Below are 27500 nucleotides of genomic sequence, written 5' to 3'. Positions count from 1 at the left end.
GAAAGTACTTTAAATTTTACTTTATAACATATGATGTGATAGTTCAAGATATAGATTCGGTAAAACAGACTTAAAGAAAGTTAAAATGACCTTTTCATTTAAAATTTAAAGTATTTGTGTGTGTGTGTGTGTCTCTAACCAAACCCATAACACTTGGAAGATTACAACTTCTCCTTCAAAGACATATACACACAATTTTAATAAATATATTATTACTAAGATAAATTAAACCTTTTCGATAACTAGAAAAGCTACCGTTCGTTATCAAAGCAGCCTGGGCATAGAATGCAACCTTATGCTGTTTCCAGATTTTCAAAGTCACACTTATCCCATGCGATGGTGCACTTCAGCGTAACGAAGCAGCAATCCCTACGACGCAGGAGACACAGAAATAACGTCAAAGGCAATTCTTCACATTTGTATCTCACCACATCGAGTGCAAGGAGTGAGCTTCAACATGAAAATGCAATTTGCTCCTTCTAAAGTATACACTTTTATCTCTTGCAAAAAACACATTCATTTCCGTCGCCTCCAGGTAAAGAGGATGGCATCTATCACAAGTACAGAGAATGTCTGAAGGATTTAGAAGCAATCTTTTCATAATGCTTCTTTTGGTGAGGAAGTGGAGTTATGAGTTACTCAAAATTCATAAAGATTATTAAGTTTACTTCCTCACAGAAGATGCGCCCCCTTTGTAACTCGACTGTACTGTCAGCGTTCCAGCCCAAAACTCTTGAGAATAGGTCTCTGGTTCAGGGCACTCATCCATTTTGCAGCATTAGTGTTCCACTGCATAAAATCAAGGCTCTGTCCCATTCAAAAAAACAGAACACACAAAAACAGAAAAAGCAAATTGCTTCCAGTGGAACAAGCCTACAGTATCGACAATGAATTTGGGGTACTCGTTCTATTATTATTCCTTCATGTAAGTGATTTTAATAGGTAAATAAGTTTCTATTGCAGCAAGTTGACTCCACAGATTATCAACTTGTGTGTCTGTGCCTGCTGGGCTATTTGAACGATTACCCTGTTCCTCAAGGCCCTCAGTTATGACCTACTCGGCACCCAACCCCTCGCGGTAAGGAAGCTTCCTAAACAACAGTAAGCTTTTCTGCTTGATGAATTCCAACCTCACAGCTCATCTAAACTGAGCCTATGAGCTTCATCGTTTTCCTTCTTACACTTCGTGTAGGTCTATGGGAAGTTATGAAACATATTTTTCTAGTCCTCCCAGGAGCAAGGCCAGGTCCACAATTTGACCTCAGAAACACAGCAGTCCTGCAAAACCAGACAGCCTGATAGAACTGAGTATTAGTGCTCTCTGCCTGGCCTAACACAAACTATAACATGCAGCACGGAGCAATGTTACTTATGGGAAAAGACAAGCAATGGATCAGGGGCAGGAAAATAATGGGATTTAATCACACAAAAATATCACAAACACACAGCTCCTTTTCAACAAGCTACCCACCTCAGGTAAAGACACAATATTCTTATGAAACTAACCGCTTATGATTTATAATGGAGCTGCCTACCCAGGTATTCTGATCAGATGAAGTTGTAAGATTCTGGACGCACCCAGAGATTCTCCTTCCCATCATGCCAATATTCCCCCAGGGAATGATTTTAAACAAACATACAAAAATATCTATCTATGCCTCAGATAGATGTCTTAGATGTGTGAGGCACGATCCCAGGAACAGTGCAGGCTCATGTGAAAGACTGTCACAGACTAATTAAGGACACGGCTGCGGAAAAGGGAAGGCTGACCCTGCAGTCTTATTTACACAATTTCCAGCCAGAGGGCTATGAAGTGGAGGCCCAGTGGGGGCATTTCTATCTGAAACCCAAGGGCACCTGCATTAAGGAAACTGGTGTAAATGAATCCCTTTGCTCAATGACAGAAGAGAAGACACCAATACTTCAATTATCTTGCTGTGGAATATATGTGCCGACCCTCCTGGACTCTATATAACAAGACACAGTTACTTCTTCTTTATTATTATTATTTGCTCTTCAGTATGCATTCAAATAGAAGGAGGACATTTTGAGGCAAGAATGATAAGCTCTTTAGACAGAAGGTAGAGATTCAAAAATTGCAAAACTTCAGCTTTCAAAAATAGCCTAAGTGACCTCTTGCCGTACTCTGACCACTCCGCAGCAAGCAGGAGGCAACCCCTGTGAAGAGCGAATTCTGGCAAAGTTCTCTCTTCACAGATGATGCACAGCTTAAGCTATAATGAGTTTTTGGGTTACAAATGCTGAACGCATTAATATTCCTTGATGATAATTATCACAGTATAAGCACCTTTCCCAATGTGAGTAGCATAAAGCAACTGAAGCAGCATTTTTACTACATTTGAAACAAGCTGGAAAATGGGATTTTCTACTCTTGTAACCTGAGGTCAACATACATCAAGCATTGCATATTAACACACCTATATGTGAACCCTGTACCACTTTCCTTCCCTTCTGCTTCCTGTACACCTAAAGCCGTCTCCTTTATCCATTCTTCATTATGACATTCTCAATATGAACATATTTGTGATATACAAAATTTCAAAACAAAATGTATTTTCCCCTGATCATATGAATCCTGTTTCTTATGAGAACATAAATAGCAAATAAGATCAGTAATCCATGTTTTACAGATAAGATGTGTCTCTGTGCAGTTTGAATGAATACTGTGGTCACTGGCTGCATATAAAACAAGACGAAAATTAGAATCAAGTAAATAGGCTCCAAACACATCATACACAAATATGAACAAGCTACCAGCCTTCATCTTTACACCTTTGAAACTAATAGTACCATTAAGCACTGAAAGGTTTAAATGTGAAGTCTAACCTACCAACATGATGACATTAACGATGTCAGCATCATATTTACTAATAATATTTTCACACAAGGATCCTGGAAACCAATTTTCATTCCAGATTAAACAACAATTATTGTTATTTGGATAATGACTATCAAATATTACATGAAAAACTTGATAAAGATGATCTATTATGCATCATATCAGTGTGTACAACAACATCTATAATTCAGTATTTGCTATAGCATGCCTAAAATAAATACTGGAAAGATTTAACTTACTACACTCCAAAGATTTGATAATATGCTCTGACTGGACTATAAATTGATTTTCCCTCATCTCTTTCTTCGTCTCCCCGTATTCAGTAAAAAAACAGAAAATGTCTATTATAAAGCCCAACTAATGCTAGGACAGCTTAAAATAATCACAATGTAAGATCTTCTTTTAAAAAAAATGCTATAATGTCACTTTAGTACTCTATGTAAATAATCCCAACAGCACTTTGACTTAACAGTGACAAAACGAAAGCCAGCTTGGCCCCTTAATCCAAAGAGTGTGAATTGATTTAGGGATTTTATAGGTGTGAATCTGCTGAACTCATCTGTACCACGTTACCCCACACTTCATTTAGAAAATATGCCACGCTACGACTGTTTCAAGTTCTCTACCATCATTTTTACTTATGTGCTGCAAAAATGTCTTCAAATCTCATTTGAATAGATGGCAGGGTTATGAGGGAACCTTTACTAAATATTTAACAGCACTATCGGCTTATTAAATACTATAATGTGAGAGCCATGAAAGCATGATATACAGTGCTTGCCTTTTTTTTTTAAACTTAATGCTGGTGCTCATTTTGAACACTCTGCGAGCCCATTCATCAGTAGAACTGATGCATTTTAAAAAGTCCTCATTTACTAGCAGATAAATGTGGTTAGAAAACCTTTTTAGTGCAGAAATGACTGGAAACCTATTTGGTTTTACTGTGCAAAATTTGCTTTTCTCTGGCTAGGGAAAAAAAAAAACCCTCACAAAACATTCAAAAGGCCATTTTGAAATCATATGCAAGAGCTAAAGGAACACAGTTTGAAATAAAAGTAGAGTGTATTTTTGGTTCACAGGTATATATACATACACCTAAAAAAGGGAAACGCTTTATAGACAGCTTAGAAAGTACATGTTATATCTAAAATCTGGAAACAGTATCTCAAATACACATCATATAATGAGATTACCCATTGAGACTGGTGTTTTTGACCATGACATTGTTGCCAGGTGACTTCATTTGCAACTATTCATAATTGCTTTTTTTAAAAAATAGGTTAATATAATCTTTGCATATACTATTCTATTTTTAACTAAAACTATGCTTTTTTTTTTAAAGTTAATCAGAAAATTTTTATTCTAGGGTAGAAAGGAGAAGAAATTCCCTTGGAAAAGATCTTTCTATTCACACACACACACACACACACACACACACACACACACACACACACACGTGTGTGTGTGTGTGTGCGCATATATGTGTATGTGTGTGTGTGTGTATATATATATATATATATACACACACACACACACACTATGGTCTAATTTAAAGAAAACTCCCTGTCCACTGGAGTCCTGCAGAGTGAGCATTTATCCTGTAAACACTGTAACAATGATTATCTGTCCTCTCAGTTCTCAGTGGAGACTCTTGCTTTTGAAAATGTCTTGTGGTGTCTTACTAAATTCAGGCTATTTCAATTAGTATTACTGCACATTAAAAATTAATTGCATTACTGAATGGATTAAGGTTTAAATTTCAATTCTACAGTATGTGCACTAGAAATGACAGCTAAAAATCAATGTTCTTTGGCCCACAATCGGAAGTGTATGCGGTCAAATAGTGCGGGACTGGAGTCACTGGCCAAGCAGTTTTAAAGGACTTGATAGTTCAATTGAAGGTGTGTCAACTCTAATTCTAGATTTTAGTTTGAATGTTGCACAGTAGCCCAGTCTTAGAAGAATAAAAACAGAGTAATAGCAGTACTAACAATTTGGAAAAACAAGTGGACACAGGTACCAAAATTATGACAACAAAAGGATTAACAGTCACCAAAATTCACATATTTGTAATTACCCCTGGGTTAAAACCTTGCTCATAATTCTGTTCATTAAGAACAAAAGATCTCTGCCTTAAATCTACACTATTTATTATTAGTTACTGGGTGACAGCCGTTGGCTGGGGGCAGGAAATTGGCTATTTTGTAAAGAGAAACTACTAATATATACAATAATGACTTTATCTATGTTTTAATGAAAGCCAAGAAGATATTGAAAATACAAATCTTTTTCTTAAACAGTAATTCCATTGAAGTCCTGTTTGTAAATTATTAAACTGGTTTTTGGGGGAAGGGACACATCTAGGTGATCATCCCGACTATAGATTTATGACATCTACACGAAATGCTTGAAATCAGTCCACTGTGATTTGCAATACATTCTTTCTTTTAAGAAGACAAAGATGAGGAACATTAGAAACGAAGTCAACAGAGTAAAATAGCATCAGTAAAACCCACAGAGCTACCAAGATATCTGGGTTTGGAACAGAACGGTGATTGGTACGTGCCTAAGAGGAAAAAATGATGCCTGCAATGTTCCTCAAGATTCCCTCGGTGGTGCACCGGTGGCCAACAGCAAGTTCGGCAGCAAGAGAGTAAAGAAGATGGGAAGTAATAATAACAATAAAAAGAATAATCTGGCGCAAATGGACCCCAAGGTGTAGTAGTCATCCCTGTGCAACAATCACCCTTCACTGCAATTTACTGATGTTGCTTCATTACAATACAGCATATAAAAGGGTAATGTACAAAGTGCACTACTGAAACCTATGTGCTTTGAAGCAGCACATAGCACCCTAGCAGACACCGCCAGGGGAGCCAAGTTGGACTGCTCATAAGTAAAATTACCTGGAAAAAAGATTACATAGAAAAAGGTGTAACTTGTATACAGCGTGGTGATAAATTTTGTGGGAAAGAAGATAAAAGGTAGCAGGGAAAAGTGTTTCCTTAGTGAAATACTAAAGGCACGTCAAATGATCTGAGTTAAAACATCCTTTGAAGAGGTGACAACTTGTGGCTTTGTCAAAAGGAAAAGATGAAGATTATGATGTTTCCGGTTTGGAAAATATAAACCGGTTCTCTCGGCTTCCTATTCTTTTTCTCCAGAAAATGATCTTGATGTTTTTAGGTGAATTTTAACACTGAGCATTCAGATAACTATTACTGAAAAGAGAAAATGATTAATTTTCTGATTCTCTCCTGCTATAGCTGAAGGTCTTACTTTTCATTCAGAGCCCAGAAGATGCTGAAGCAATGTGGTAAGGGGTAAAAAGAGATTCTTTCTTCAGCAAGGATCATTGAGTATGTCATTGGTTAATTCTTGCTCTATGCTCCTCATTAGCATGACTCTCAAGTTTCTGGTTATCATATCCGAAATATTAAGACATAATAACTACGAAGGTGCAGATAATTGGATATTAACCAGAACATACTTGACTGGGCAGGAGGTAGGGCCCTGCTTAAACTAATCCTGAAATATATTAATCACCAATTAATGAAAGGGTTTCAAATTCATTTTCTATTATAGAACACCTCCGAGTATCTAAGCTTTTTCTAACAAAATGACTTGGAATAACAGGGTAGAAATAAGGAATATGGTCATCTGAAGATGGTTTGAATTAATTCTTTACAGCCTGTTGTCAGGTAATCATGAAAACCATAGTTAAAGCCTTGATTACTTTCTTCTTTTTTTTTTTTATTTTACAAAGCCTGATGGGAAGAAGAGGGGACACTTTTCAATATTCAGTGGCTTTTTTTAAATTCCAAATTTATCCCTTTAAATGGCAGAGCCATAGGTAAATATTCATCAGAACACTGTCATAATATTATGGGAGTTTTTCAGCCTAGACCTCTAGACCCCCACCCTAACAACAAATGTACTCTTAAGATATAAAACCAATTATTGGGAGCCAGAGAAGTCCAGTAAAGACATGCTTTGTACATAGTAAACAGTAAGCAGTAAGAAGTTGATGAATATATTAAGGGATAAAGACCATGACTAAGTGGTAGACTGAAAAGTCACCACCACTTACATGAAAATAAAGTAATGCTAAATAAATAAATAAATAAATAAATAACAGGAAAAGGAACAAACAGAGAAGGAAAGTCCTGTCTATACAATCCACGAGGCTGTGAGATTGTGTCTGATATATCACCAATGTTTTGTTAGCTTGGTTGTAAAAGCCCCCACTAAGCTCCCGAGAAAAGCTTCTGTGCATATTCACTGAGTCAGAGAAACTGCTAAAAAATGCCATTCATCTTAAAGAAAAAAATAAAATAAAATTTCTAAGTACATTATTCTCACAAGTGGATTCTAATATCACTCAATACTTAAAAGGTGTAGCTCCCAGATACTCTGAAAAAGACTTTTTTAACGTTTTTATGTCAGAGACAACAAATCGTTTGGATTAATACAAGCAAGGGATTGAAATGACGCTCTCTCTCTGTTTTGCCTGCCTTTATTCACTTAACCTGATGAAAATAGTAAGAAAACGCCTGTTATCTCAGGGCTGTTTTGTTTTTTTTTAATTCACTTATTTGTTGACTTTAATTTTAATAATTCTTAAATAAGCACTCACGGCAGATGAAGTAAGATATGCAGGCAAGTAGGCCCTTTTATCAACAATTTTGCCATAGAAATACACAAACATTTCAATGGCTCTTCATTAGCAAACAAATCAACAAGTGATATTTTAATGCATGACTTTATTCCATCTCTGTGGGGACTGTAGTTGAGAGTGTGATGTACAGTACAGAGAAAGGAACCATCAGCCACAACGTCCCAGGGCTCCCTCCATTGAGGACTTCGCAGCCTCTGCTTAAAGAGTGCATTTAATTGACTGATAGACAGTAGCTTCTTTGTTCACAGAAGACAGCGAAGTAATGGCAGCTTGAAAATCGTACCATCTACAGGGTCTCCTGAGACTAGTAACAGGGGGATATGTGTCAGGAATAAATAAATAATCTAATTATTAAGCCACTTCCTGTCAAGTTAACTCCAATTTGTTGGCTTTTGAAGGCAACAAAACGAGGCATTTTTCCTCATTATGCTTCTCTTTTTATACCAGTGGTAATCACAGGCGGATTAAAGGGTGCCTGATTGGTTTTTTTGTCAAGGAACTGAGAAGCAGCCAACAGTACAGAAAAACAGAGTTGGGGTTAGAAGAAATTTCATGCTTGTCTCCTTTCCAGCTCCCTAACAGCCCACACGGCTGCCCCATACAGAGCTGCCAGCTGTACAGCAAATGTGTACCCCTCCAACTGAGGCCTACCGGGCCACAGGCGCCATCCTGAGAGCTGTGAGATACCTTGCAATCTTGGCAGGTAGCTACTGCTGTCATAGGCATAATTCTAAAGGTGACCTAGGAAACCCCATCAGCTCACCAAATGCAACAATATGAGCAGCTGAAGTTCGACACCCACTCTCCATATTGGCTCCCTTTCCTTTGTTTACTGCTATTAATGGCCCTGAAACTAGGAAATAACCTATGGAAATAGGTCATGAGAGGCCTTTTCTTTTTATGTGTCTGAACTGATCCTGTAAAAAAAACAGATCACAAATGCATACGTGTATATGGACATGTGTGTGTGCACGTAGGGATCTGCCTTTTAATCTATTGCTGATGACTTTCCATGCCCTCCATTCAGACATGTTTTGCAAACTTCATTCATATTTGATAATAAACATATCAAACAGTGAGTGAAAAACAGATGTACTTGTGGCATAGTCTACTGCAGGTCAAAGGTGAAGACAAAATGAGAGCCAGAAGCCTCACCATTGTATCTCAGACAGTCAGATGGAATGATCCATCTGGCACAGACTTTCCTCCCAGCGTCTGTACGGAGCCTAGGAAGAAAGGCTGGCATCCAGTCATTCTGCCTCAGCCACATTCTTCTGCGGCCTCTTTAAGGGCAGGGTGTTCTAAAAAGCAACGAGAAACTGAAGCTTCAGTCTGTCTGTGGGCTCAGGCAGAGCCCTCAGTCTCACAGAAAATCAACAACGCAAGAAATGTCTAAGAGGCTATCTTAGGAGCCTGTAAATTGGAAACTCCACTGACTGCCAGCATTTTTTACTCGTGTAAATCAAAGCTGCTAGACACAAGCTAAAACACAAAACAAGGATAAACATCCTGATTTGTCTTTTAATAGCTCAACACTGAAATTAAGAGATAGGCTCAAAGATTTTCTTTCGAAGTTGCTTAAGAAATAAGAATCCAAAGAGCCAAGATGAGCTCTTGGAAACTGCCTTATTCCAAAAAAAGATGTTAAATAAAGGTCTTTTTTATTTTCCTTTAAATTGTCTTTGTTTTTAGGAAGGCTGACCAGATAAAATTGATAAGTTCCTGTGGCCCCACTTTGCACTCGGTAAACAGTATAGCTGTGTGCTATTTATGCCTCTGTATGTCCTTTCTGAATACATCTTGAATTTTTGTTAAATTGCGCAGATAATTAAACCCTCTTCATATTTACAGTCTGCTTCATTGGTACCATGAATTCTGTTTTCAGTTACTGTCTGCAAATTCCCTCTCTGAACAATTTCATACTAAGCAATAACACTTCATTTTACATAAGTTTTATCTGATGTCCCCATACAGAGCTGCCAGCTGTACAGCAAATGTGCGGTTCTCAAACTGAGGCCTACCAGGCCACAGGCTCCATCCCGAGATCTATAAGGCACCTTGCTGTCACTGGCAAGCTTTCCCTGCTGTCACTGCGACCATCACTCCACACCGCACACAACTTAAAATCATCTGATTATTAGAATTTGTGGCCCACATTCCATTTTATCCTTTATTTAATCTATCCCCAGATCACACATTTGTTTAAATGTTTTGGCTGGTTTACAAATCATGCAGCCATCTGCACAGTAGGTGTGACACCATTTTTTAGACAAAAGTTACGTTACAAACAAAGATAAAGTCATTTGAAATGCTTTGGTGTTTGTTATTCTGCCTGGTTCACTTGGACCAACTCTAAGAAATAAATAGAATTATCTGTGTAAATCGATGAACATCTATGAAAAACAACACCCAGCAGAACGCCGAGCTTGCTCCATTACCTACGTTAATATCATGACAGCTGAGGAGAGATGACCTGGCCCACTTCTCATCTCTCCTGTACAGATGGCTATTAAAGAGAAAGTATCCTTTTTGTATGGTCCATGCAGAAACCCTTTATGGGCTTTTCAAATAAGCCAGCATTGCCCACATGAGGGTAGCTTTCTGTTACCATTAAACTGCCCAGATTTCATCTTTTTTAATCCAGCTCTTGATGAAATAAGCCAGAATTTCATCATATTTAACACCAAATGCTTGTTTCTTAATTCCCTGAGTTTTGTAAGCAATCAAATGAAGATGACTTTAAAAAATTTCAATAGTCTTCTCGTTTAGAATTAATGTAAACTCCAAAGAACATAATGACTTTGAGCTTCTTAGGATAATGCAGGTATATACATATAATATATACACCCACACATGTATGCATTATTGTAGATTCATTTCTATTCTTTTTTTTTAAACAGCCAATGAACACTGAGAGTTTATAGGGTAACACAGCCCTTTATCTTCCTATGCAAAGATCCATATATTTAGATATTTGCCGCTAAGACATAAAATCCAAAACCACTATAGACCTCAAAATATTGGTGTTAGTCTAATATAAAGCAACAGCACTCAAGCTGCAATGTTTCAGAGGTGATACTGAATGTCACAAAACTATAATGAAGATTAGTCATGTAGCACACCATCCACTAAAGAAATGGAAGGAAAAGAATGCCATTTGTGACCTTAGGCATCAAACAAATTGCAGAACGTATGAATGTCACGTGCCACAAAAGCAGACTAAATTTCACCACACTGTACAAAACTGATTTATGCATTCTTTTTGTCTTTACACTAGTGATATATATCATGTGTAACATAACACATAGGGTACATATCTTCTCACGTGCATTGTAGAAGATCTGAATCTTTTCATGATCTTAAAAATTGTAACTATCGATAAAACACTGAGTATTAGAGATTTGAATAAAAATAGTCAATATTTTTGCATCAGTGTTTTCTTTCACATTAGTTGTCATTCATAGTCCTAAATTCTAGTTTTACTTTTCTAAGAGATAAATACATTTGCTTCCCCCAAATGCTCTAAACATCATCCTTGATTCATCTGGGACGTGTTTATTGGTGACTATTTCTGGATTTTCCTATTTTTTTTTCACACAACAGGGTACTATATCACCTTAGATACAATTTTGCCATTATAATATGGGTCTTTCTAATCAGATAAAAAATAACTGATAATTTCTACGTTGATTTTTAAAAATTATTCTTAGATAAATGGCTAGTTCCCATTCCCTTCAAATTCTCCATCCGAGAACTTTCAAAGGGAGGGCTGAAAATGGCCATGGCTCTATCCTGACCACATGTCCTCCAAAGTCCATGACTGCAGCAATCAGTTCCAAGGATAATAGCATTTTTCCCCTTTGATCATTTCTTTGTCAAGCTGACTGGCCTTCGATGGTGTGTGTACTGCTGGTTGTCTACCACCAGCCGCTCGCAATTTGCTCACTATGTTTCATGAGACAGTTGTTTGTGGCTGTTTGGAACACATTCGTCTCTTTGGGGATTTATGCGCTAGCTGCAATGCCAACCTCCATAGTGATCGAAATTTCTTTCTAACTGAAATAGATAATTAGAGACTGGTAATTATTGGTCAAGAATTATCAGAGTGAAAAAATTAAGCTCCTCATAAATAGTTCTTGGCAATGTCATCTCTTTATATTATCGCATGCCTAACAGCCCTTTATTCTGAGCACTTACAAATTTACTCTACTGCTGTTGAGCCTCATAATTTTATATGAGGCAATCCCTTTGCTGGGTTAAACACATTTAAATTCTCTGGTTTCCATCTCTGTCTGTACTAATCCATACCAAATAATAATAACAATAATAACAGAAACCTCAAAGAGGAAAATACCAATAAATATTTACTATGCTGATAGAGAGGGACGGTGAATAATGAATTAAAGGACAGAATACACAATGGCTTCTTTCTGTATTCTCAGGTCAAAAGTCAATGTAAACTATGTGAAAGGAACAAAGGAAGACAAGAAAAATTTTCTCATCTGTGCAGACTTTGAAAGAGGAAAGTCTTTTCCCCAGGAAAGCTGTTAAAATGTTTTGTAGCTCTTTTTTTGTGTGTGTAAAGAAGAAAAGAAACCCCTAAATAGTCACTGGTCTGATTTCTTACTGAAACTGTGTCAAAATGTGGTGGAGAGTGAGGTTTCCTTTTTTTCCTTAATAGACATAAGTCAAATCCCTAATGCATTTTTATTGAGTAATTATTCCTGCAACTCGGACCATGTGTCCACACCTTGCTGCAAAACGGCACTTAAGCAGAGCGTCTCCAATATGTACCTGGTAGAAACATTGATGGTTTTCCTTTCACAAATGTCCCTGGCCAATAGCCTGAGACCAGCACATCCAGAAAGAAGCGGGGAGGTTGCCTGACACTGAAATTGCATTAAAACATGTGTGCTACATAGAAGTAAATGCAAATGACTTTGTTAAAAAGGGAATTTAAAGTTACACCTCATTGAGTCATCTGCAGACTTTATTTTCCATCAGGTGACAGAATCCTTCCTTCAGACTGATTGAAATATAAAACAAAATCTGTAAAAACACTATATGCCCTCTTAACAAAAAGAGTAAGAGGCTTTTCAGATAGCCTCTAATTCCTCTTTCCTGCTAACAGTCTAGTTGAGATTATTTTTTGATTAGACAAAAAACATACACAGATACCCAACCTAAAAATACCTACCCTCAATGAAGGTATTTTAGCCAACAAAACAATGCTGCCTGCCTCATTTGAAAGACTAAGTATCACACTGGGATTTTTAAAAATGATATCTTAGCCTTTGTGACATCCTCCCCGTTACACATTCTCTCTCTCTCTAGATATTAACAATACGAAGGGAGTTTAAGGACTTGGATGCATGGTCAACAGATAGAACAATTAAATAGATGCTATTCATTTGTTTAGGCCTCAAGTGCAAAAGAATTACATATTTTATTATTAAAAATAGCATGAATATTAAATAACTAGGTCCTCTGTGAAAAGGAGTAGAATTTGCTTCTCTGATGGAAGGTGAATTGTTAAATGCTCAGATCCCAAGAGAAGGTAAGTGTCATATTAATCCACTATAGGTAGAGGGGAAAAGCCTTGGGAAAGCACTAATGATGCAAGGGGTTTAAGAGAAATACAAAGGGGAAGGTATACAGCAATTTAAAAAGAGGGACCAGGACAAACCAATGAATGTGATGGACAAATGATACTAAAACTGGAAAATCAAAAAGTCCTCTCGGCCCAACATTCAAATCAGATTCTACAGATGCCCAAGAACATTAATATTGTGGCAAAAATACATCTAATCGGTTCATCTGGGTCCTGAGATAAATAATAAATCCAGAACCAAAAATAAGTTTACGTAGACTAAAACTAATCAGAAGCCTGACCCACAAAGTTTCACTAAATTTTCCATAAACTGAAAAGAAATGTCTTCACTGAAGTCCATGTAAAACTGTAGCATGAAGCAGAATCATGAATGACTGGCACCAATATACTCAAGAAATAAAGAGATGGAAAACATTAACATTTATCATCTGTCAAGAAGAATTCATTTTTTTCTAACATATCACCACACCCCCAAAGCAGTTTTGAAAGTTTATGTAGAATATTTTTTTGGTAATCCAAAATGGAAGTTAATTGCAAGAAAATATATTACTTGAATCTCTCATAAATGTTGCCATTATCTTTTAAACACTCAGTAAAGTTGTCAATGTTATTCTGTCACATTTAAGAATATGCTATTTATTGTACAAGAAAATCACTAATGATATTAGTACTTAAACCTGGAAAATATAGAGGTACAGTGATCAATATTTCAGCTGTTATGTATATATTTTACTTTGCACAATTAAGCACTTAGTCTCTTATAAGCAATAATCCTTCTAAAGACCCATCATTTCAAAACTATACAGTGAATCCTATTGAAAAACTATTAATCCATTTCCAACATGTTTTTGAATTTATCTTTATCAATATCTACAAGAGCCTTAGAAGTTTTGTTATGATTGGTTTTACTGATCAGTAATGATAGTTTGAGCAACCCATCCCACTGAACATTCCTAGAATGCTCTGATAAGTGTATAATAAAACTTATTTACCCCTGAAAACATTTTCAAAGTCTAAAATGTTGAATTGTCTTTCTTGTCATAGAGTTTGATAATAGGAGAGCATGAGGCTAATTAGACTTTTAAAAATATTATAACACAATTACTTATGGTATTATAAAATACCACAAAATGAGTATGAAATAAAAAAATTATCATAGTATGAAAACAAAGTAATAAGAAAAAATAGTATAAAGTAATAGCAATTGTCATTTTACTAGTAGAAAAAGATCTGCTTGATAAAGTTTAATTGGCTGGTAAAACTCTTAGTGTTATTACTAAGTGCATATCAAATTAAAAGACATAGGAGGTAACCCCAAAGGAATTAAGGGATAATGGGACATTATGAATAAGTGAAAAAATTATCCTTTTAGCTCTAGCCCATGTGATAAATGCAAAATCCCTGAAAACACTGGGCTAGAGTGACCTCAGAGATCTTTACCCAAACCGCTGTTATAAAGAGCTATGTAAAATTTGGTGGGGAATAAAAAATGATTACTGAATTCTTTACATGATCTTTTTAATCATGATTATTTCCAGGCTGTTGAAACCATACATATAAAACTAGTTTATGGCAATTTAAATTATTTATGTTCCCCTATCTCAAAAACTCACCACTTTAGATTTTGATACAAAGATGCTTAAGCAACACACAGCAGTGCCATTACCATAATAACTTCTGAAATTAAAACCTGTCTAAAACTCTATGGAAAGCTAACATCCAGTTCATTAACCATTCCTGTTAGTTTTCAATAATGCAAAAATGATTAAGTTTAATTTGTTAATCACCTGTGTTTTGACTGGCAGTAGATATATAATCCTCTGCAGAAGTCTAAACTAGCCCTTGCAGAAAACAAAATGTGCTAATGCCTTATCAGGCCTAATAATAGTAATAAAAAAATCAATCATGCTTAGGTAAAACATTGATGGTTGAACAATTAATTCATCTTTAACTCTGTTTAATTATATAGGCATTGATGCACACAAGTAGGAGAAAAATCTATCTGTAATAAGGTTTAGAATGTCACTCACCAATCATGTGATTTGCAACGTGAACCTGAATATCCCATTCATTGTAGAAAACCATCTGACACTTGATGCACTGATAGGTCTTCTTCTGAGAAAACAAGTATAAACAGAATTACTTAGACACACATGCACTCTTTATTGTTTTCTTTTAAAAAAACAAAAAAAACCCAGCTGTATCACAGCTTTTTTTTTTTTTTTGAGATGCTGGTCTTACATATGTTGCTAACTAAGCTACTGTGGGGCTGCTTGGGCAAAGTTCCATGAGTTCCTTACTAAGACTTTGTAACTTGATCCCAACACTCTAAGCTGCAAACACTTAGAATAAATGAAGGCACATAATTATGGCATAATATATTCTTAAAGATTCCTAAACTCAAAAACAGAAGTTAGTATTAAAAAAAAAATCTGTTAACACATGGCTGAGTTTCAGAAACTGATGTCTTTGAAGGTCAGGTATTCATTCCAACTAAAATACCTGTGGTGTTGCTTCTAGATATCCCTAAGTAAAATGGCCAGTAAATTAAGAGTCATAGAATCTAGCTAAGAGATGTAGAGATTATAATTTTTAGCTAAAATCTGAAATCTAGATAATGTTTCAGAAATTGCTAAGTACTAGCATTTAAATACATTATTTTCTCCTATAAAGAAAGCATACCATTTCATATCATATGGAACATTCTAACACCATTTTATCATTTTACACAACAATCCTGGAAAGTGGATAGAGCAGGATTTATTATAACTCTTGTACCATAAATAAAGAAACTGAGGCCCAGGGAAGTAGAAAGATTTGCCTGATGTCATAGTGCCCTACAGCTGGGAAGAGAAATAAGCTCTCTTGATTCTAAATGCTAAGCTCTAAAATAAAGCAGTCTTTATGATTTCACATCTTTATTATTGTGACCCCCATATGGTTCGGTGCATATTAGATGCACTCAATAAATAAAGTATCGGTTATGTTTTCCAGAACACAGTTACATAAATTCCTTTATGATGAAACTTGATATTTACAATTAAAAACCATCTTGGAAAACAAAATAAACTATTATAAAACAAAGCCATTTTGAAAATCTCCCAACAGTGAGAAAATAACATTTGTAAAGTCACATCAATCACATTTTTTAAGGCATTCTTACAGAACTTATCATTTCATCTGCAGTCATATAAAATTGTTTTATTAATGGTAGCAATAGGAAATATCAGTCTGTAAATTGCAATTAATTTTAAAGAAGTCAACAAAAAAAATTAAGCACAAAAATGTAGTGTCATTTCATTAGTGATTAAAACTATAAATGCCATTAATGTAGAATTTTCTTAATTGTTGCACTTAATATATTCTTTGCTTCTGCAGCAGAGGATGATGCTCCTTGTAAAATACAGATGTGCAGGAATATTTCTAATGGAAGCTTTCTAAATAATCTAAAATACTTTGTACATTAGGCATATTGTGAATTGAATGTGCTGAATCTAAATCTAACACAGACTTGAAAAACCCTGACAATCATCAAGGAAGATTTACTGCGCTAAGCTGTTTACAAGATGCTTTTGATGGTAACATATAGAGCAACATGTGTTGCGTAAATAACATCTATCCCTTTTTTAAACAATATTTCCCTTTAGAACTAGTTAGAAAATATTTCTTACTCCCAGATGACCTGCATTATATATTGTTTATTAGCATACTTCTAGCATTATTCCTGATATGTGACCTTGCTGAAAAACAAAGAAACATAAACTTAATGGCTAGTCTTTTCTCTTGTTAGCACAGTAAAACATACAATATGTCGAAAACTGTCTCCAAAAATGATGACTGATGAATATGTTGGCAGAATATACTAGGGCTTTTTTTCCCTTGGTTTAATAATAAAGAATAAAATCACTTGACAAGAGAAAATAATAAAATACCAGCACTTACGACTACCTTCAAAATGAACTGACACATTTGAAGAGCTATGTATATATTTTCTTTTATCATTGAAAGAAAATGTTTTTGTCACTACTGATAATTCAAATACTAATTCTACCCTTAAGATAGTATTTCTATTCTTTTTAACAAAGTCATATTCTTATCTAGGGGCTCCTAAATTTGGGGCTAGATGAATTAAGAATTTAAGGTGGTCAAAAACAATGTACCATGATCTTAAAATGCTGTAGCTAGAACTTCGCCTCCCCACACATCTCACATTTCCCAAATACAAAGCAATGATATGCAAATTGGGATGTGTTAAGGTTTTCTTTTTAAAGCCATGGTATAAAATTCAATTTTACCCTCAACAGTTTTTTTAAAAGTAAGTTTGAATGACCTTTAAAGAATCCCTTATTATAATTATAGACTCTTAGCAAAATATTTGAAAGGACTCCTGCCCACCTGTACACCGACTTTAAGTGATTATAACCTCTGAACAGAGTTGGCCTTGGGGAGTTCATTCCCTTGGAGGTACATCCATTCCAGCTCTGTACAGCTGAGTTTATGAAGGAATTCTTCCTAATTCTAGGCTCAAATCTGCTTTTCTGCTAATTTCACCCACTTGTCCCAACTCAACACTCTGGAGCTATAAAGAGCAGGTTGAATCCCTTGTCTAATACGACAGTGACATTAACCCCTTTTCAGACTGAAAACAGAGGTATGGTGTAAGAAATGCTTTGAACAACTTCCACCATTCTGTTTACTTTCTCCCAGGTCAACCATTTAACAAATAGAACCCCAAATTAAGCACAGTACTTCAGGGGTGCCCTGAGCCTTGCAGAGGTCGCAGGACTGTCACCTCCCTCAGGACAATTACTTCCATTTATATAGAAGACAACAACAACAACCAAACAAGTTGCGAGATCACTTCTTATAGAAGCAGATGAAAGTGGAAACAGAACTTCCATTGTTTGGGCCCCAGATTGGCCTTTATGAAGCTTAAGTTGTCAATTGACTTGAAATGCTAATTTAGTACAATTTTTAAAAGAGACTTTTTTCATTAGCCTTTTTTAATGTGCTACTTGGGAGTGGGGTTGTCATTTCCTGATTGTTCTCTTTTGTTTTCTGATACTGATAGATGTAATTATCAAGGATACAACTTTTTCCCAGCACCTCATTATTTTTGATTGATTTTGAGAACAATTTAAATGTGCCTTTTTGACATTCTTGTTTTCAGTTATTCTCTGGTTAAGGTACCAGAGACTTTCAGGAAAGTGCATCTCATAAATGTAAAAAAAAAAGATTATGATCTTTAATAACATGTACTTTAAAGAAAACATTATTCTGATTAACCCCACCCCCACTCCATTCAGTCTATAGTCCATTAGGACTTAGGCTTCACATTTAGCCTCACTAAATTAAAAAAATAAATAAATTATACTTTGTAGTTGTAAATTGCTTTGATTTTTTTAAAAAAAACACTGAGTATAAAAAAAGAAATCAATGAATCCATATAATGCTTAGAAAAGGAAAAATATCTCTGTTGCTACCATTGGAAGTGACTATTACATTAATTTCTTGTTCTGAAAATCAGTAATTAAAGGCACAAAAGCACTAAGCTTTTTTTAGGAGAAAGTGTGTAGTTCATGCCTATTCGATGAGGGACGGCTCTTCTTTATCGAAGGGTGAGGGAAGGGATGACAGAATTAAAATTCACTATTTGTGGGCCAGCCGTGTGGCACATTGGTTAAGAGCTGGCTTGGGATGCCAGAGGGCCCNCAGTCTTGTGGGGTATTTGGTGGAATGAAGAAGGCAATTAAGAACAGAATTAGGGCTAAAGAAGATTGCTTTAGTCAACTGACCGGACAGAAAAATGAGGAGAAACAAAAATCTAGTAAGAAAGAACCTGGAAAAGATTTTTGTTTTAAATGACTATGTTGCAATTTTTTCTTTCAATTTTAGACAAATTCTGCACAGGCTCATATGGCATAAGAAAAAAATTGTGTAATCACATTTATTTTTACAAATAAAATCCCAAACTCCATGAAGATATGAATTTAAGCACTACTGTTAACTTTGAAAGTAAGGGGTAAAAAAGGGGAATTTTTTTTTTTCCAGTTTTTCTTGGGTTCTCTTTGTATATTAGATGAAATAGCACTAAAGTAGTTTATTTTCAAAGGTTTCATCAATAGTCAAAAACCAGTAAACAACTGAGTTTGCAAAAAAGTCTGACTAGTATTCATTAAAAAACAAAACCCAATGTTAAAAGTGGAGTAATTTCCATGAATTATTATCAAATAAATTTCACGGAAGGACTTTATTACCTTGAAATTCATGAAGAATCACTTTAGTTTTTGAAGTTTAAAATTGTTTCCTAACAAATTTTCCTCAGAATCTGCTTTTCTATGTACTTGAACTTGATGTCTAATATTAAAGACTGATTTTGAGCCCAAGTTTCCCAGAGATAGATGGTTTGTTAGGCTCACTTATTCATCTCCACTCCTCAGATTTCTCCTGATGCAGATATTGGAGTCTCTTCCAAGGAACCTAGCTTATCTCTCCCACTACACAGGCCACTGAGACCTTCCAGGTAAGATATCTTCATCTAGATGATCTCATTTAACATTTCGTGTTCAGTTGCTATTTATTTCTATGCCATAGCAAATCTACCTGAATCAATCTCCTATAGTGTTGCCCATAAAGGCTAGTCAATAAATTTCATTTACTGACTATACAAACGAACAATCTAACGAGGCACCCCATATCCATCACCTTCATTCCTAAGGTGCTACCTAGGATTTGTCCATTTCTTCCTGCAAACTTCTCTACCACCTTACACAGCACCAGAAATCAGTGAATTGGAAGAGGCTGAATAACAAACTAAGCTGATGCTGTAGTAAAAAAAAAAAACAAACCTAAAAACCCAGAGTGTGTGCTAATTCTTTTTGAATTAGGACAGGGGGTTTGTTTCTAGTCACCCTTGCTATAATATTTTGTTAGTTTATAGTTTGAAGGAATTTATGATTCATAGGTTCCAGTTAACTTCCTACATTGACTGTTTCATAAACGTTCATATCAATCAAGAAAGCTAAGAAATTGGGAGCGGGGTAATGCGAGTTTAAAAAATGAGTTTTATAAACATAACTCTAAGAAGAAAAGGAAGAATTCAAAATTTTTGCCTTTCATCAAATTAGGATCTATTTTTCTCATCAATTATTCCAACCACATACTGATTGTTTTCACCTTAAAAAATTCAAACCTCCCTTCTGTCTCACCATTGGCAAAATTATGAGCTGTGGCTGTTAGATATTGGGGACATATAGTTGGAGAGATGGAGGAGTAGGAGCATTAAGTAGCATGTGGCAACATCATTAAATTGCATCATAGGCCCACAGAGATCCAATCCTGAAAGGTGGTAATACGATTTACAATCCCACCATAAACCTGGAGAAAGTTCTCTGAGGGAGGAAAAAAATAGTTTAAAATCCATTAAGAAACATTTTCTTAAGTATATGACTTCTACCCTAAAAGCAAATTGAGAATGTAGACAGGTTGGTTAACTCTTTACAAGTACTGGGACCATTTACGAGAGACTTGTCATAAATATCTCAAGAATAGAGGAGGAGTTTTATCTAAAATTAAGTGATAAAAGTTTCCTTTTGATTCTCTTATAATTTATTACATGCTGTATCAGAATTATTTCAATACAATTGATTTATCTCCTAAAGGACTGTAAGCTCTTTATGGGTAGGCAGTGTTTTATCTTATCCATCTTGCATTACTGTAATTTATAACACATTTACACACAATAAATTAATATGTGAGTGGTTCATACCTGCTCATTGGAAAATAAAAATCTTTGCTTCCTCCCACTTTCTTTTTAGATAAAGGCTCCTGTGGAGTTCATTTATTCTCCTGTTTATATTCCTAACCTATCCTTCTAGCTTTGTGTTCTGGCAGTTTCATGTCTTATCACAGAATGTTCTCCCTTCTAATTTTCGCAGTTTCAGTTACCCTGTATGTACCCAAATTACCTTGTACTTTACCACTCTTATCTCCATTGAGATACCTTACCTCATGTCCTCCTACTCCCAAGACTTCTTTTCTGCCTCTTTCTCCCTCTTTTCATTTCGGGTTCTGCCTTCTCTCATCCATCCCTTCCACTTGAACAGCTTTTCTACTGATGCACATCAAACCACCCTTCTCTTCTTCACACTGCTTCCAAAGCCCCACCTGCTCCATAATGCTTGTGAGCAATTTACACCCACACAACCCTGTGGGTGTTCACTTTATTATTCATGTTGTNTGTGAGCAGCCGTCCAGAAGCCGGTGACTGATCTGTCTCACCCGGGAAGAGCGCAATGATGGTGCCAACTTGGGCCAGTGAAGCAACGTCCTCCACAACTAGACTGAAGAACAAAAAGGACAGCAATTTGTCTGTTCCCCTTCCCCCAATTCCCCAATAAAAATCTTTAAAAACTAAATAAAATTCACTACTTGCAATGCCAAATAAAATAATCCAGGATAATAATTAATGGATGCTAAAACTATTAGGAGAAAGGTTGTTCTGATACTCAATTTTTGTCCTTTAATGAAAGAGACAGATGTACCTTTACAGTGGATTTATCTGGTGGTAATCTCTGTAACCCGACTATTTAGCTTACTTTTACTAATAATGGGACAACCTGACATTCTGCGTCTCCCAAGGTGATGCAAAATGAAGTATTCATATCTAAAATGTATACCTGAAACTAATCAAGCCTTTAGACTGAACATTCCAGTTTTCAGAAAATGGAGGACTAGAAAGGAACAAGCATTACTTTGAGAAAAAACCAATTACACAAATCCAGAATATTCTTCCACACAAGTCAAGAATGTTGTTGGCCTGTTATTTTCAAAAAGTCAATGTCCTGGGGGGGAAAAAAAAGCGGAGAGATTGTTCTCAGATGAAAGAAACTAAAAACACTTAACTAATAAATGTGTGTGTGAATGCAATGTGTGATCTTGATTTGGATGGAAAACAGCTATAAAAAGTTTTTTGAGGAAAATGGGGAAATCTGAATATCAGCTGGTGATATTGTTATCTTTGTTAGATTTGATGACAGTATTGTGGTTATATGGGTAAATATATATCCTTTTGGTTAGGAGATGCAAACTGAGTATTTAGAGGGGAAATGGTATGTTTGTAATTTCCTTTCAAGAGATCCAGAAAAACAAGTCACATATAAAGCAAATATGACTAAATGTTAACAATTATTAAATCTAAGTGTATGCTTGAACATTTTCATAATAAAAAGATGAAATGGATAGAATCATTCATACTACATAGTTTTATTTTTTGTTTTGTTTTTTAAACACTAAGCCTAACCTGCTAATTCAATCCCCTTTGTTCATTTTATACCCCCGGACTTGGTGTGCACCCCAAATAGTTTGTGCTTAGTTGTTACAAGTTGCTTTGCAAACATTTTTGTAGTTTTTGATGAGGATTTTTTTGTATGTTACAAAACTAATGTATAAACTCTAAGAGGCCAGGAACCATAGCTTCTGCCCGTTTCTATAATACTGCAATAATTGCTTAAAATTCTATCATACTTTACAGCCTATAAAGAACTCATATGCATAAAATTCACTTGGAACAAAACTGAGAGTAGATAAAGGAGAGATGATTATCCTCATTTACAGATTAATTGACTTGTCCCAAGTCGTGCAGGTTGTGAACACCATAACCAAGGTCAGCATTCTACCCTGCCTCCCACTCAGTGGGTTTTAACACGGTTTATACTGTGATCATTTGCAGGTAAATATACAATTGTATTTTAGGGACATTTTGAAAGAAGGTTCTCCGTAGAACTGCGTGGCGCTTTGGTCTTTGAGAATGCTGTGAATGGTATGAGAATAGCGTATGCCAGGGAAGGAGCTGTTTCTAGCCACCATGTTCATCTTGGGCTCCCAGTCCCAGTCCCTTGACCCAGATCCACAGGGTAGAACTGGCTTCCCCCAAATCGCCTCGTCTACTGCAAGATTTTCCCTTTGCTCTTAGTGTCCTGCAGTTTTACTGCCATGTTTTAACCACATTTTTATGTTTATTTGTCCTGCTTGATACTGAAAGAACAATTTCAATCTGAAAGCTCATGTATCTCTCCTGAAAATTTTCAGCGATCATTTCTTCAGTATTTACATATTTTTCACACTCCATTGACTTCCACTGGAACACCTATTCAGCATTGATTGGAGTCTTTCAGTCTATACTCATGTATCTTGACTGCTTTTTTATGTACTTTTAAAAAAAATCAGTTTGTCCTTTACATTCTGATCTAGGTGGTTTTCTCTGTAGTCTTACAAACCATTGATTTTCTCTTCCCTGGTTTCCAGTCTAGAGTTTATCCTATCTATCAATACCAAAGCTTTTATTTCAATGACTATTTTTCATTTCTAATTTTAAACATACAAGTGCTCTTTGTTTTCTACTTGGGTTTACATAAAAATTTGTCACTTTTTAGTGGAAATCATGCCTTTGTTTATCTTTCTGAGCTTGTAAACATACTTATTTCAAAGTGTTTGTCAGACTGCTCCATGGAATTAATTTCTGGGGTGGCAACTTGGTCTCATGGCAGTTGGGTTTTGTGTGTGTGTCATTTGCTGTGTGACTAGCAATGGATTCATGCACATATTTTGGCATCTTGGTTTGAAGCCCATTTGCAGTGAAAGATTTTTTTTCTATGTGTTCATTCCTCCCTTTCCAGTAGTTTTGCTGTTGCTTCTAAGAGGCCAGATCAGGCTTCTAGGCCAGGCTAGGTCTCGCAGGGCCATTTCCTGTGTGTCTGCTTTGCTGCAGGCATACAGGAGATATTGTGAGTTGAATCACAGAGCCCGCATATGGCAAATTCAGTTTTAAGTCCCAAAACTGTATCTCTCTTCCTACACTTCTAACTCTCCAGCTGAAAATTCCTAGTCCCAGGTATTGATCAATAACAGAATTTTTTCTCCCCAGTCTCCTGTCGTGAGCAATGAAGTTCCTCCCCAGGCCCCACTTTAAGTAGCGGGTCTGACTCCGTCCCACAGAGATTAAACCCTAGTTACCACTTCTTATTTCTAGAAAGGCATCCCGCAGACCCATAGCTTCAGTTCTGATAACGACTTAAAGTTTTCACATTTTGTTTCTGGATCTCAAAGACAGAGAATTGTTTTGAACTTGAGTAAGTCCATTTGGTTTTCTACCTTTATGTTTCATTGATCATTGCTCTATGTTTGGAGCATCAAAGCATGAAGGCACAGAGCCATTTTTCTGGGATAGCCCTCAGCACACACACAGACAGACAGACAGACAGACAGACAGACAGACCACATACACACACACACACACACACACACACACACACACCCAATTCACCAATCCCAAACGTAGACAGAGGCTATCGTGAAAGAGCCAGTCCCAGACTTGGTCAGGATCCCCTGAAATTAGGATGTTGTACAATAATGCTATAAAATTTCCACTCCAAATATACCCAGCAGTCTTAGTAGGAAAGCAACTTTAGGATCATCTTTCTGCAATTAGTTGCTATTTAGTGGCTTCATCGTTTAGCTGGGTGACAAATCACTTAATGACCCTAAATCTTAGTTTCCTTCCCTGTAAATTAAAAATAACAAAGCTTACATCTTAGAGTTGATGTCAGAAGCAAATGAGAACTATATAAAAGTGTTTAGTACCATGCCTACTGTGTAGCATGCCTGCATTAAACAGCAACTACCTTTATTACTCTTTATGTGACAGGTTATTATGGGGATGGAATGGAATACTATATAAACTGTCTGGCACAGCATAGTTGCTTGTCAAAGATTAGTTTTCACTCTTTCATGTGGACTTTGAAACCATATTAAAATTTCTTTAAACTAGAATCCACTAATTTAGATTTTATAACAAAGGGTAAACAATGTTTAATAAATAAAGCTGTAAAAATTAATAGATTATCACAGGTTGGTGACAGGGTTTGGGGTTGGGAAGGAAGGCAGAGCCTGTAAAAGGGGTCAACCTAGCTGGGGGGGAGGGGGAGAGGGGAAATAGCTGTTTTTAAGGACTACAGCAATATACATTACCATTTCAAGCAATGAATATATTAATTACAAATGAAACATATATTTAAGATCAGTAGTACCTTTGCTTGGCAGTATGTTGTTGGCAAGCAAATGGATATTATATGTGAATGAAAATAATAAACCTACAGCTTTCCACAAATACTCAGTACTTCAGACATTTTACTAATTTAGTTTGGTCATTTTCCAAGTAATTCTGAATTTGTGTGAAAATAAATCACTGAACAGAGAGGGGGGGGGAAATGGGTGAAATGAAATGAAAGCTACTAATGATGAAAAGCTCACCCAAGGAATTCACTGAAAAACACCAGTATCAATTTTCTATTTTGTGTTCTCATGGTGGTTAAAAAGAGAACACTATTGTCTTACTGTTTATTTCCAAAGATTATATAGCACTTGACACAATGTCTGGCATGTTCTAAAAGCTCAGTAACCAAGAAATATTAAATATGATTCCAAAACTCAAGGAATTACAATACAATTGTGGGAAGAACTTACACACATTAAAGTGTTGTAGGTATTTTGGTAAATAACATGGCAGAGCAGTTCAGAACCAAGTGCCAGTCAACAGATGGCATAGAGAAGTCACTAAAGCATATCAGCTAGGGACAGATTACTATGGCCAAGTCAAGTCAGGAAAAACTCCCTGGGAGAGAAAAGATGAGCAGAGGTCTAAAAATGGGAATAACTCCCTTGAGTTCAAAACTGAGGTACAAAGCGCCTTGCTACATGCTAAGCCAATTGCTCACAGTCTTGTGGGGTATTTGGTGGAATGAAGAAGGCAATTAAGAACAGAATTAGGGCTAAAGAAGATTGCTTTAGTCAACTGACCGGACAGAAAAATGAGGAGAAACAAAAATCTAGTAAGAAAGAACCTGGAAAAGATTTTTGTTTTAAATGACTATGTTGCAATTTTTTCTTTCAATTTTAGACAAATTCTGCACAGGCTCATATGGCATAAGAAAAAAATTGTGTAATCACATTTATTTTTACAAATAAAATCCCAAACTCCATGAAGATATGAATTTAAGCACTACTGTTAACTTTGAAAGTAAGGGGTAAAAAAAGTGTAATCTTTTTTTTCCAGTTTTTCTTGGGTTCTCTTTGTATATTAGATGAAATAGCACTAAAGTAGTTTATTTTCAAAGGTTTCATCAATAGTCAAAAACCAGTAAACAACTGAGTTTGCAAAAAAGTCTGACTAGTATTCATTAAAAAACAAAACCCAATGTTAAAAGTGGAGTAATTTCCATGAATTATTATCAAATAAATTTCACGGAAGGACTTTATTACCTTGAAATTCATGAAGAATCACTTTAGTTTTTGAAGTTTAAAATTGTTTCCTAACAAATTTTCCTCAGAATCTGCTTTTCTATGTACTTGAACTTGATGTCTAATATTAAAGACTGATTTTGAGCCCAAGTTTCCCAGAGATAGATGGTTTGTTAGGCTCACTTATTCATCTCCACTCCTCAGATTTCTCCTGATGCAGATATTGGAGTCTCTTCCAAGGAACCTAGCTTATCTCTCCCACTACACAGGCCACTGAGACCTTCCAGGTAAGATATCTTCATCTAGATGATCTCATTTAACATTTCGTGTTCAGTTGCTATTTATTTCTATGCCATAGCAAATCTACCTGAATCAATCTCCTATAGTGTTGCCCATAAAGGCTAGTCAATAAATTTCATTTACTGACTATACAAACGAACAATCTAACGAGGCACCCCATATCCATCACCTTCATTCCTAAGGTGCTACCTAGGATTTGTCCATTTCTTCCTGCAAACTTCTCTACCACCTTACACAGCACCAGAAATCAGTGAATTGGAAGAGGCTGAATAACAAACTAAGCTGATGCTGTAGTAAAAAAAAAAAAAAACAAACCTAAAAACCCAGAGTGTGTGCTAATTCTTTTTGAATTAGGACAGGGGGTTTGTTTCTAGTCACCCTTGCTATAATATTTTGTTAGTTTATAGTTTGAAGGAATTTATGATTCATAGGTTCCAGTTAACTTCCTACATTGACTGTTTCATAAACGTTCATATCAATCAAGAAAGCTAAGAAATTGGGAGCGGGGTAATGCGAGTTTAAAAAATGAGTTTTATAAACATAACTCTAAGAAGAAAAGGAAGAATTCAAAATTTTTGCCTTTCATCAAATTAGGATCTATTTTTCTCATCAATTATTCCAACCACATACTGATTGTTTTCACCTTAAAAAGTTCAAACCTCCCTTCTGTCTCACCATTGGCAAAATTATGAGCTGTGGCTGTTAGATATTGGGGACATATAGTTGGAGAGATGGAGGAGTAGGAGCATTAAGTA

At 35.8% G+C, this 27500-nt stretch overlaps 1 protein-coding gene across 10 annotated transcripts in view; it reads right to left on the bottom strand.

The window, feature by feature from the left end:
- The window catches only part of ZNF521 (zinc finger protein 521), a 302352-nt gene that overhangs the window by 126486 nt on the left and 148366 nt on the right, over positions 1 to 27500 (bottom strand). For all 10 annotated transcript variants that reach the window (XM_019656174.1, XM_019656178.1, XM_019656177.1 and 7 more), the window contains one exon: positions 15180 to 15264. In XM_019656174.1, coding sequence (XP_019511719.1) covers positions 15180 to 15264 — 85 coding nt within the window. The remainder of the gene's footprint in view (positions 1 to 15179; positions 15265 to 27500) is intronic.

The sequence above is a fragment of the Hipposideros armiger genome, unplaced genomic scaffold (genome assembly GCF_001890085.2).
Source record: "Hipposideros armiger isolate ML-2016 unplaced genomic scaffold, ASM189008v1 scaffold_255, whole genome shotgun sequence".
NCBI classification, from domain to species: domain Eukaryota; kingdom Metazoa; phylum Chordata; class Mammalia; order Chiroptera; family Hipposideridae; genus Hipposideros; species Hipposideros armiger.
The sequence above is the reverse complement of the archived record's forward strand: the minus strand, read 5'-3'. Positions and strand labels throughout refer to the sequence as shown.